The 14018-nt window shown below is 23.5% G+C and overlaps 1 protein-coding gene across 1 annotated transcript in view; it reads right to left on the bottom strand.

The window, feature by feature from the left end:
- LOC117176065 (coatomer subunit beta') overlaps nucleotides 1-14018 on the bottom strand; it is a 74266-nt gene that overhangs the window by 19391 nt on the left and 40857 nt on the right. Inside the window, exon 8 of the mRNA XM_033366069.1 lies at nucleotides 7012-7314. Within this exon, the coding sequence (XP_033221960.1) occupies nucleotides 7012-7314 (303 nt within the window). The remainder of the gene's footprint in view (nucleotides 1-7011; nucleotides 7315-14018) is intronic.

Here is a 14018-nt window from a genome sequence, read left to right on the forward strand (position 1 = left end):
ATTAATTTTCAACCAAACAGTTGAATTTTGCCCTAAAAGGATGAAATGTCTACTAAAACAGATTAATTTTTAAGAAAAAAAGTATAATAAAAGCATAATTTATACTTTAAATCAATATTTTTAAATATATTTTTACAAAACAGTGGTGTTAAACTGGTTATATAATTATTAATTCATAATCCAGGATATAAATTTAAACTTCAACATTGATAAAAAAATTAATTATTTAAACATTTTTTATTAAAAAATCTTTATTTTGGCCAATTTCAGAATAAAGAGGCTCAATTTTTTGCAGAATCATCCAAAAATGTTTTATCAATGACTCCTTCTTGTCATATTTGTCCAATTAAGAAAAACTTTTTATTATTGAAACAATATTTATGAGCAAATTCACAGTTTGACCATTTTTCCATGATAAATATTTATTTTTTGGGGAATAAACAGGAAATGTCAGGCCAATTATCCCCCCTTGTCATATTTTTCTAATTAGAATAATTATTTTATTATTTGATAATAATAATTAATTATAAAATTAATAAACTATTAATTTACTTATTGTTGTTGATTCCGCAAAAAATTAATATTCATAATGGAAAAGTGGCCATAAATGGAATTTGTTCATAAATGTTGTTTAAATAACGAACAGTTCTTGTTAATTAAACAAAAATAAGGAGAAGGGGTCATTGGTAAGACATTTTTGGTTGAATGCAAAAAAAATTGAGCTTATTCCTGCAAAATAGACTAAAATGTGCATTTATTTAGAAACATTTTTCAAATATTAATTCTATTTTTTATCATTTTAATAAAAATTACAGCTAGGAGGAGTCACTGGCAATACATTTTTAGTTGGTTCCGCAAAAAAATTGCTCTATAGTGAGTAGAATTTTCATACGCAAAGAAGGCTTTGAAAATAAGTTGAATTTTTTAACAAAATAATTCAATTTTTAACAAAATAGTTCAATTTTTAATAAAGCATAGTTCAGGTCTTAAACAAAAAAGATGTATCCTCAACGAAAGATTTATTTCCAAAAGGAAGAATTTCCAACAAAACAGTTCAATTTTCATCAACAAATTTTAAACAGTTGAATTTTTCACCAGATTTAATGAATTTTCCACAGAAAAGTGAATTCCCTATCAATTAGTTAATTTTTCATACAATTAGTTCAATTTTTAACGGAAAAGTTAAACTTTTAAAAAAATAGAGAAATTTTCAACCAAATAATTGAATTTTCAACAAAAAAAAAAATCATTTTTCAACCATGAATGGAATTATTAACAAAGTAGTTGAATTTAGAGAATAAGAAAAATTTTCAAAAAAATAAAAATGAATTTTCTACCCAAAAAGACGAATTTTTTAGAATACATGAATTTCTTACAATATAGTTGTTTTTTTCCCGGAATAGCCAATAGTTGAATTTTCTACCAAAATAGCTGAATTTTTAAACAAAAAAAGTTTTCAACCAAAAATCAAATAGTTACATTTTCAGTTTAAAAAAATAATTTTCGACAAAAAATTAATTTTCTTCCAGTTAAATTGAAACAAAATAGAAACAAAACAGTTGAATTTTAAAATCGACACTATGATTTTTCAACAAAAAATTTAATTTTCTACCAAGTAGCTAATTTTTTAAAAATAAATAGTTTGATTTTTAACCATATAGTTGATTTTTCTACCAAAATAGTTAAATTTGACCAAAAAAATGAATTTTCAAATCAAACAGTTTTATATTTTAACAAAAATGATGGTGTATATGAAGATATGAATTTTCAAACAAGAAAGTGGAATTTTCTAAAAAAAAACTTGAATTTTCAACCCGAAAGTAAGAATTTTTAATCAAAAAAGGTTAATTTTTAACTATATACTTTAATTTTCTACCAAACTGTTGAATTTTTAAGCCAAAAAGTCGAATTTCCTACAGAGCAGTTCAATTTTCAAACCGAAAATATCAATGAAACTTTTAATACTTGATATTTGAACGAAAAACTATTTTAAATTGAAAAAAAACATTCGAATCTAACCAAAGACGAATTTTAACCAAATATTTGAATCCTCAACAAAATACATAAATTTTCAACTAAACAGTTAAACCAAAGGGAGGAATTTTCGACGAAAAAAGATGAATTTTTAATTAAGAATGTTAATTTTTTACAATAGCACACGATTTTTTAACAAAACAACATGAATTTTTAACAAAAAAAATATCAATTTTCAAATATAAATCATTTTTTAAAAGCAGTAAATTTTTCATCAAAGTTGTTGAATTTTTAACCAAAAAGATGAGTTTTTAATAAAATATTTGAATTTTTTAACAAAATAATTAAATTTTCAATGAATTAGAATTTTAAACTAAAACAAAAGTTTAAACGAAAAATCGAGAAAAAGGCCAAGTTTCTTTTAAACATGAAACAAAAATATAATTCATTAAAAAAGGGAAAAGAGGTCTATCAAGTGAAGTACAAATTTCCAAACGGTCAAAGGAAATTTACAAAAAAAAACTGCCAATAGGGTATGAATTTATAATCGGGGTGGCGATTCGGCGGATGATTTCAAATTTTCGGTCATTTCCCAGTTTTTCCCAGTCGACAAAATTCAAACATTAATTTTAATTAATGAATTTTTACCAAAAAAATTCCACCGATTACAATATAATTCGAGTGAATTAAGAGGAATTTAAGGGAAATGAGAAGAATTCAATGAAATGCATGAAAAATCAAGCTGAATTTAAAAAGGAATTAAGTAAATTGAAAAAATTCAAAAACATAATAAAATTGATTGAAATCCAGTGAATTAATTAAAATTGAGTGTACTTGAAAGAATTTACAGGGATTTAAAAAAATTGAAGATAAATGAATAAGAATTAAGTGCTATTTCAAAATAAAATGAAAAAACTATTTAAAAACCTTGTTAAATTTTTGAAACCCTACAAAATGCCTCACTTCTTGTGAATGAATTCTTTGAAATCCATTGAAATATTATATCATTTAGTCAAGTTCTATAAAATTCGATATTCGAGAAATTCTAAACAATTTATTAAAATACCCTGGGAGCTTTAAAATCACTTAAAATCGTTGAAATCCTTGGAAATTTTATTAAACCCCTTAGAAAAATTTAAAATGTATGTGAATCTTTTAAAATACACTGAAATCTTTATACCTTTTGAATTTTCTTAAAAATTTTAAAAATATATTTAAAATTTCTTGGGATCTTTTAAAATACCATCAAATATTTTAAATATTCAAAAAAATTAAAGTAACTAAAAATTTATTTAAGAAAAAAAAGTATTTCCCTCAAAATCTCTGATACTTGGAATTAGATATATATTTAAAGTTCCATTATGGGATGCATATAGGGTACCATAGGGAACAATTCTATAAAATATGAAAAAATGTTTTTAAAAATCCAAAAAATTTCATTGATTTCCGCATATGAAAAAAAAACTTCATTGAATTCAGTAAGTTTGAAATAAGCTTAGAAAAATTCAAGGGGATTCAAACAATTTGATGAAATGCCTAAGAATTAATAGATAGATTAATAGATTTCAGGATTAATTAAATAAAAACTTTTAAAAATTACAAAAATGCACTGAATTATAAGTAGAAGTGAGTAAATTTAGAAGGATTCAAGAAAATTAGAAAAAATTCAAGAGAATTCCAAAGAATTGAAAAGAAATCAGGGTGAATTTAACCAAAAAAATGCATATCTCTTTAAATCTTTAAAACTACTAATTTCGAACACAAGAAGTGACTAGCTACTACAAAACAATTTAAATTAAATTCAAAAGAATTGGAATAATTTTTAGAATCAAAACAATTTGGTCGACTACAATAAATTTAGAGTGAATTTAAAGATATTTAAAAGAAATGAGAAGAATTCAATGAAATTCATAAAGATTCCAGGTGAATTAATAAAATCAAATGAATTTTAAAAAATGGAAAAATTAATTGAATTGGGTTGAATGGATAGAATTTAGAAGAATACAAAAGAATTTAAAAGGATTTGGTATAAATTAATAAGAATTCAGGGCGAATTCCAAATTAATTGCAAAACATATTTGTAAATCTCTTAAAATTTTCGAAAACCCACAAAAAAATATATAAACTTTTTTTTTAATCAGAAAATTTGTCTGAATTAGAAAACGTCTGAGAATATTTTACAATAACCTCAAGTATTTCCAATCCTTTTAAATCCCATTAAATTACTGAAATCAATATAAATTGTTCTCTAATCTTTTAAAATAACCTAAATTATTTAAAATCTTTGAAACTCCTTTAAAATTTGTTAAATCTCTTAAAAATGTCAAGCAATTTGAAAAAAATTATCAATTGCTCCTTAGGATCAATTAAATTAAAACTTAAAAGAAAATCCATTGAATTAAGTAGAATTGAGTAAATTTAGGAAAATTCGAGTGAATTAGAAAAATTCAAGAGATTTAATAAAATTGAAGAGAATTTCAAAGAATTTAGGATAGATTAGAAAGAATTCAGGGTGAATTCCAAATATTTAAAACCCTACAAAATACCTAATTTCTCATGAATAAATTTTTTAAAATACACTGGAATATTGTAAAATTCCGTGAAATTCTATGATATTTTCTAAAATTATGAAAAATGTATTTAAAAAATACATCCAGAGTTTTAAAATCCCTTAAAATCATTGAAATCCTCGGAAATATTATAAAAATAAAGTGAAATCTTTTTAAATATTTTAAAACCTCATACATCCTGTAAAATATTTTCATAACTTCAGCAATTCTAGAAAATACTTTATTCTAAAATATTTCAAACGTTTTAAAATCACTTCAAATTAATGAAATCATTGAAAAAAAATTTCTTGGAATCTCATTGGTACGTTTTTATTTAAAAAATTTCATTTATGAAGACTGATTGTTTACAAAAATAACGATTTTATAATCCCAAAATAAAAGTTTCTTAATCAAAATGTGTCGCAATAAGTTTTGCAGAGAATCTTTTAACGAATAAAATAAGCCCTACAGCATTGGGATTAAATATTAAATAATAGTTTAACTTTTACCTAAAGTGAGATAGAAAACAGTAAACCCTAAAAACTATTGTTAAATAAACAATGCAAATTCTGAAATATTTATTTGAAAAGTTCACCTCGAGTTCATTTCCAAAACTACTTATAATTCACAATAAAATATTTTCCTCGATTTTATAAATTATTTTTAACAATGTTTATTTTTTAGCTTGAAATAAATGTAGTTCATGTTTAATTTAAAAATAAGTACAATGAAAATTCCCTTTTCTTCCCAAATTTTAAGTTAAATTTCATGAAAATAATTCATTAAAAAAAAAAATCATTAAATTTGTTACAATGTATAATTTTAGTTAATTTTTGTAAATTCTTTAACTTCATTTTTTTTAATCTGTAAAATAAAAAAAATTGTTCTAAAATATTCCAAAGAATAAATTTATATTTTTCTAAGAATCTATAGAATATTGTTTAATTTTCCCCAAATCTTTCCCAATTCATTAAAAGCTTCTTTTGTACAACATTTTAAAAAATCTACATTTATTTTTAAAAATTTATAATTTTTAAATTAACCATTTATTTTCAATCTTTTTTAAATATCTTAACGTAGGCATGCCTTAGAATTTTTTGAATTTTCCTTAAAACTGTTTGAAGACAAAAAATTTGCCTTAAAGACTTCCAGATTCTTTTTAGAAAATGTTGTGGAAATACTTTGAAATCTTTTAGAATATTATCCTAAAGTTAATTTTTCAAAATAAAAAATTATTAAACATTTTTCTGAGAATATTAAGAAAATGTTCTAATTCTTGAAACCTTTCGTAATTTTAATTCAGCATTCTTTTTCCAAATCTTCAACAATTTACAATTTAAAAAAATAAAATTTTTCGCGAGTTTAAAATTAAATTTGAATCGTGTAAATACTTTTCAATATTTATAAAACATAATAGAACTTTTCCTAGTTCATTAATTCTGATTAAAAATTTAAAACATTTCGTTTTAAATTTTTCCGAATGTTCTCAAGATTTCAATTATGTTCCATTCTTTTTAAGACTACTGACTCTTTTACAATTCAAAAAAATTTATCCCAAAAAAATGTTTTAAAATCTTGCAGATTCTCTTTCGATTTATTTTAAAATCTTCAAAACTTAAAATTAACCTTCTCAAATAAACTCTAAATAATTTGGAATTTTCTCAAAACCTTATTGCCCGTGTAGTAGCAAAATTAAAAAAATTAAAAATAGAAAATGATAGAAATTTAAAAATGTATAATTTTAGTTCATTTTTTTTTTAATTTGAAGATTTGAAAATATATTAAGATATAATTTTTTTATAATCTAAAGTACAAATACGTTATTTTCGATTATATTAAATAATTATCATTATTCACAATTAATATTAACAATAAATTAATATTTTTAAAAAGAAAAAAACTTTTAAAACAATGGATATACCTAGACCTTATATGTAACATTGTTGTCAGAACACTACAGTTTGATATCATCCCTTAAAATATCATTTGCCATTCTTGAACAATATTTGGATTATTTAGTGCTTTGAAAAAATTTAATTTTCTTAATATTTTCCAGCTCCCGTTTACTTTTTTATCCCGATTTATAACCTAAGAAAAAACACTTCACCATTTTTATTCCAATTTTCCACACTGCGGATATTTGATTGAAAAGCAGTTTTTTTAGTTTTCTTTTGCTTAAAAAATGAAAAATGTCGCAAAGATCATTCAAAATACTCAAAAATTATTCAACACTGTCAGTAAATTACTTTCTACTGTGTTATTAAATCCAATATTTTTATTTTCCCATGAATTTGCAACGACCATAGGCCAACTGCATAGGTGGCGCCGCCACACGGCCACCGTCAACACATTGTGCATTTTCAAACTCTGATTTCCCATTTTCTCCGGGCCAATAAAATTCCCGGCTTTTTCCCGGTCAAATCGCCACTCTGATTAATTAAATAATTCGCTGATGAAAAGCTTTTTAAATAATTTTTACTTTACTTACACTAGTGTCAATGTTATCATCTAGTTCAAGATCCAAGTCTAAATCATCATCGTCTAGGGTGAGAGGCCTTGAGGTACTCGAGGGCTTCCCGCTCTTTTCGGAAAGAGGCTGATGTTGCGGCACAGACTCTGTCGTTGATTTATTAATACTTAGATTCGTCAATCTGTTTGTTAATTCTGCGGGATCAGACACACTCTGCGGTTCTGAGAAATCTACCAAATTTGCAGATTCTGTCTTCAGAACATCGTCTTTGTAGTTCCCGGATGCAAGCATTTCTTCATATGGATTCCGCTCGACGTTAGGCTGAAGACAGACGTGAATAAAATAAAAATTTATCCACAAGTTTCACGCTAAACTTTTTTTGGAAAGAGGATTAAGTAGGTGATTGTTATCAGAGTGTATCAGGGTGTCTACTCAAAACCTGCAAAAAAATTCCCTGAGAATTCCAGGTTTTTTTGTTTAGGTATCTACAGGTACAATTTTTCATACGATCGATTTAGGAATATGTAAGTTTTCTAAGTTTATTATAAATAATGTTTTTTTTTCTGTTTCTAAGGATTTAATTAATTTGTTTAATTTGGAAAGACTTGACAAATTATATATTAAAATATATTCTTAAATACATTAGCACCATGGGTTAATTAAATATAATAATTTTTAAAAAAATTTTGTCCATCTTCTTATACTTAAAATGCAATTGATGTTTAGATAATATTAATATGGGTATTCAATTAAAATACATTTTAACCAATTAAAATTCCTAACACTTCGACCAAATAATTTAACCTAATAGACTCAGTTTACAACCAAAAATGAAATAGTTACATTTTCAGTTAAAAATATTAATTTTTAATCAAACTGATGAATAATAAGCTGGAGTAGTTGAATTTCATATTTATACTTTATATTCAAATTTTATATTTATAATTTTCAGTGAAAAAAATTAATTTTCAACCAAGCTGAGAAATTTGCAACTAAAATTATAAATCTTCAACTAGAATAATTGAATTTGATCCAAAACGATGAATTTTTAAAACGAGGAGATTAATTTTTAATAAAAAAGACGAATTTTCAACCAAAATAGTACATTTTTTAACTAAAAAGTATCAATTTCTGACTAGAATAATATAGTTTAAGATTAAAAAATTAATTCTTAAGCAAACCGATGAATTTTCATTTAAAATGATGAATCTTTGAGATACTTCAATTTTTAACAAAAAAGATAAAGTTTTAACAAAATCCATGAATTTTCAACGAAATAGTTGACTTTAAAAACTATGAAAGAAAAACTTGGAATCAAATATTTGAAATTTTACTAGAAAAACCACTTATCAATCAAATAGTTTAATTTTCAATAAAAATAATGTTTTTTCAACCACAAAAATGAATTTTCAATCAAGTAGATTAATTTTCTACTGAAAAAATAGAATTATGAACAAAATTCATGCATTTTTAAGTAAAACAGATAAATTTTCAACCAAGAATTGAACAGTTAAATTTCCAGTTAAATTAAAGATTAATTTACAAATAAAGAGATGAATTTTTTACTAATATGATTGTATATTCATCTGCTTCAGTTAAATTTTCAGTAAAGATTCAGTATATTAATTATATATAAATTATAAATAGTATCATTTCCAACGAAAAATGGAATACTTAATTTTTTAGTGACAAAAAATTAATTTTCAACCAAGAAGATTATTTACTAACAAACAGACGAATTTTCAACGAAATAGTTGATCTTTAAACTAAAAAAGATCAATTTGTAACCAAATATTTGATTTTTGAACTAAAAAGAAGGAATATTCAGCCAAAAATAAAATAGTTCAATTTTGAGTTTAAAAAATAGCTGAATTTTCCATTTAACTGATTCGTCTTTAACCACAAAAATAAATGAGAATTATCAACAAGATACATGTATTTTTAACAAAAAAGATACATTTTCAACTAAGCATTGAATAGTTAAATTTACAGTTAAAAGATTAATTTACAAATAAAAAGATGCTTTTTTTAACTAATATGATGGCATATTCAACTAGTCTGACTGGATTAGTTTAATTTTGAGTAAAAAATAATTTTCTACCAAAAAAGGCGAATTATCAATAAATGACATGAATTATTTATTAAATAAATTCCTTTCGTACAAATATTTCATAATTTATTATAGATAAAAACCAATCTGGCGCACGCCGACTTTAATTCAAATCATGTAAGATTTTAAAATTCTCAACGAAAAATGTAATAGTTGAAATTTCAACCAATATATGTTTTTATTTTAAATAAAAACAGTTGAATTTTATAAAAAAGACGAATAATCAACCATTTTTAATTATTAAACAATTATTTGAATAAAAACCAAAAACATTAATTTTGAAGCAAGAACATTAATTTTGCACCAAAAAATACGAATTTAAAATAAAATACATAAATTTTCAACTAAAAACGATACACTTTCAAACAAAAATAGAATGGGTTAATTTTCAGTTAAAAAAATTAATTTTCAACCAAAGAGACGAATTTTCAATTAACATAGTGAATATTTAACCCGAAAAATGAATTTTTAACAATAGAGTTTAACTTTCAACCAGCTAGTTGAATTTGCAACCAAAAATGTGAATTTTCAGACCAGTTGATTAATTTTTTTTATAAATAAAGGCGAATTATCAGCAAAATATATGAATTTTCAACTATACTAGATACATTTTCAACCAAAAATAAAATACTAAAATTTTTCGTAAAAAAATTAATTTTCAAGAAACAAAAGAATTTCTAACAATATAGTAACATTTTCAAGAAAAGAGATAAATTTTTAACAAAACAGTGCCACTTTGAACCAAATAGTTGAATTCTTGGCCAAAAAGATGAATCTTCTACCCAGAAGATTAAGTTTCTACCAAAAAGACGAATTTTCGAAAAAACATAAATTTTTAACCAAAATGATAAATTTTCAACAAAAAACTAAAGTTAGATTTTCAGTTAACATAAAAAAGAAATAACAATAATAATTAAAAACAAACTCTTGAATTTTCAATTAAGAAGGTTAATTTTCCACAAAATACATGAATTTTCAAACAAATAGTTTACTTAAAAAACTATGAAAGATACATTTGCAACTAAATAGTTAAATTTTGAACTAAAAAAAGTCAGTTTTTAAACAAAATAGAAATAGTAGTTAAATTTTCAGTTAACAAAAATTAATTTTCAACTGAAATACTTGCATTTTGAACCAAAAAGATGAATTTTCAACTACGAAGATTAATTTCTACCGAAAAGTATGTATTTTCAACAAAATATATGAACTTATACTAAAAAAATCATTTATCAATGAAATAGCTTAATTTTTAATTAAAATGATCTTTTTAAACTACAAAAATGCATTTTCAACTAAGTAGATTAATTTTCAACTGAAAAAGTAGAATTATCAACAAAATTCATGCATTTTTAACTAAAAAAGATACATTTTCAATCAAGAATTTAATAGTTAAATTTCCAGTTAAATAAAAGATTAATTTACAAATAAATTAATGAATTTTTTACTAATGTGATTGTATATTCAACTGGTTTAGTTAAATTTTCAGTAAAAATTTATTTTCAAACCAAAAAAGTAATTATGAAAAAAATATTTATATTTTCAACCAAAGAGATAAATTTCCAATTTAAACAATGATTCTTCAACCACAAAAATGAGTTTTTAACAAAAGATTTTAACTTACACCCAAGTAGTTAAATTTTCAACAACAGAAAAGGACGAATTCTCAACGAAAAATGTAGTAGTTGATAATTCAACCAACATGTTTCTATTTTAAATTAAAAAAAAAAAAAAACACAGTTGAATTTCATAAAAAAAGACGAGTATTCAACCATTTTTCATTTTTAACCAAGTGTTTGAATAAAAAGCAAAAAGATTAATTTTCAAACAAGAACATTAATTTTGCACAAAAACTACGAATTTTAAACAAAATACATAAATTTTCAACTAAAAGCGATACACTTTCAAACAAAAATAGAATGGGTTAATTTTCAGTTTAAAAAATGAATTTTCAACCAAAAAAATGAATTTTCAATTAATATGGTGAATCTTTAGCCAGAAAATAGAATTTTTAACAATAGAGTTCAACTCTTTCTAAATAAATATAAATAAATATAAATATATTTTCATACTAAATACATTTTCAACAAAAAATAAAATACTAAAATTTTTACTAAAATAACTTGATTTTCAAGAAACAAAAATAATTTCTAAAAAAAAAGTAACATTTGCAACCAAAAAGATAAATTTTCATCAAAAAAACTAAAGTTACATTTTCAGTTAACAAAAAAAAATAATAATTGAAACCAAAGTGTTTAATTAAGAAGGTTAATTTTCAACAAAATACATGCATTTTTAACCAAATAGTTGAATTTTCAGTTAAAAGAAGGTAACTTCCGGGGAAAACAAATCAACAAAATAGTTGAATCCAATAACAGAAAGCTACTTTTACAAATGAAAAATATGGTTATTTAATTTCATATTAAAATTTAAACCAAATTTAAGCAGGCTTTCGAAAAATTCTCTGACGTTTTCAGATTTTTCGAAATATTTGAAACATTCCTGAGAATTTCAGATTTTACAGGCGAGTAGACACCCTGGTTACGCTCTAATAGATAGCTAACTTACAAATAAACTCTTTAAGTAGTTTAATAATTGTAAAATTTTGATTAGAATACTGATTTAACAATTGTCGCGCTTTAATTTCTTGGCACATAAAATAATAAGAACGGTATTGCACACTATCGAGTTCTGTTTTAAGAAGCGTGACAATGCGTTAAACCTTTATAATGTGATTATGAGCATCTATAAAAATAATATTTAACGGTGCTACAGGAAATTACTATTGCTATTACAGATATAGCATGAGATTGCTGGTTGATTGCTTTGGGTAATGGATTAATCTCAGTGCGATGATTTGCACTACATAAATACAATATCAGTTTATTGTTGCGCAATCGCCAGAAGCCACCAATTTGTCATGGTGATAATTATTTTTGCAAATCCCAGAATCCAAAATTTTCTCAAAACGAGAAAAATAGGGCGATTTTTCACGAAATTCGGCAAATAATTTGGGAATAAAATAAATTTCAATCCAATTATTGCAGGTGCTCTATTGAAATCAATATTAAACGAATTTTCAACAAAAACGTTCATTTTTTGAAAAAAAAATGAATCTTCAACTGAAATTATGAATCTTCAAATGAAAAAATTAATTTTGAACAAAGAAGTTCAACTTTCAATCAAGTAGAATTGAATTTGTAACTAACAAAGATGAACATTCGCCCGAAAAGATTAATTTTCTGTTTAAAAAAATGTATTTTCAACCAAAAACAGTTTAATTCAGCCAAAGAAGAAAAATTTTCTACAACACGCGATGAATTTTCAACAGAATAGTTGAATTTTTTTTAAATATATTAAAACATATATTTTTTCCCCAAAACATTATATTAACAACCAAACAGTTGAATCTGCAAATAAAACAGATGAGTTTTTAAAGAAAGATGAATATTTTTAACTAAATAGTTGAATTTTCAACATACGAGCATGAAATTTTAACTAAATGATCGAATTTTCGAGAAAAAAAAAGATTAAGCTTAACCAAAAACAGTGGAATTTTCAACAAAAAAGATTAATTTTCAGCTGAAAATAAAATAGTGTAATTTTCGATAAAAAAGAAGAATATTCAACCAAAAAGGCGATTTTTCCACGAAATATTTAATTTTTCAATACAATAATTTTCAACAAAGTATTTGAATTTTGAAGTCGAGTGTTTTAGAAATCAGTTGACTTTTAAACAGGAAAAGATAAATTTTCAGCCAAAAAGTTAATTTTCAAGCAAGAGAGTTGAATTATCAAACGAATAGTTAAATTAAAAGCAACAAATTTTTTTTATCAAAAACGTTACATTTACTGCCAAATAATTAAATTTCCACACAAGAGACGCATTTTTAATCAAATACTTGAACTTTTGGCTAAATAGAGATCAACTTTGAACCAAGAAAAATATTTTTCAATCAATAATTGTATTTTTACCTGAAAAAGACGAATTCTTAAAAAAAGAATTAAGTCCACAACCAGAAAAGGCTTTTCAGTTAAAAAAAATATTTTGAACCAAATTGTGGAACTTTCAAGAAAAAAAGCGAGTTTCCTACAAAAAATTAAATTTTCATCACAAAAGTTAATTTTCCAATGAAATAGCTAAGCTAAATTTGCAAGGAAAGAAATGAATCTTAAAGAAAAAAGTTTCTTTTACAAAATAGTTGCATTTTAAACCAAATAATTTGATCAATTTTCTATCCATCAAGGCGGATTTTTTACTAAACAGTTGACTTTTTGACTAAAAAATATGAATTCTTTACGAAAAATGTAAATAGTGATAGCTATTTCATTCAAACAATATTAAAATTTTCAATTTAAAACAGTTGAATTAAATCCAAGAAGACGTATTTTCAACAAAACAGTTAAATCCTTAACAAAAACAGATTCATTTTCAACCAAAAAGAATAAATTTCTATCCAGGGATGAATTTTCGAACCCCCCTCCCAAAAAAACGAACATTCAACCATGAAAGGTTTTTTATTTCTGAAAGAAAAAAATATCAACCACATTGTTGAATTTTAAAAGCGTGAACGACGAGTTTTTCAACAAAATAATAAAAATTGTACCCATGAAATATGAATTTTTAACTAAAAAGCTAATTTCTCAAACAAGAAAGGCTTTTCGGTTGAAAAAAAAAGAAAAAAGTTTGAACCGAGTTGTGCAATTTTCAAGCAAAGGCGAATTTTCTACAAAATCAGTTGAATTTTCAATACAAAAATGAATTCTCAGTAAAATAGTTAACTTTTCAATTAAAAATAATAAACTTTCAACCAAAAAAAGATGGCTTTTTTACCATCTTCTATCCATAAAAACGAATTTTTAACCAAACAGTTGAATCTTCGACTAAAAAAGATGAATATTTCAACCAAAAAATATT

The sequence above is a fragment of the Belonocnema kinseyi genome, chromosome 7, assembly GCF_010883055.1.
Source record: "Belonocnema kinseyi isolate 2016_QV_RU_SX_M_011 chromosome 7, B_treatae_v1, whole genome shotgun sequence".
Lineage (NCBI taxonomy): Eukaryota > Metazoa > Arthropoda > Insecta > Hymenoptera > Cynipidae > Belonocnema > Belonocnema kinseyi.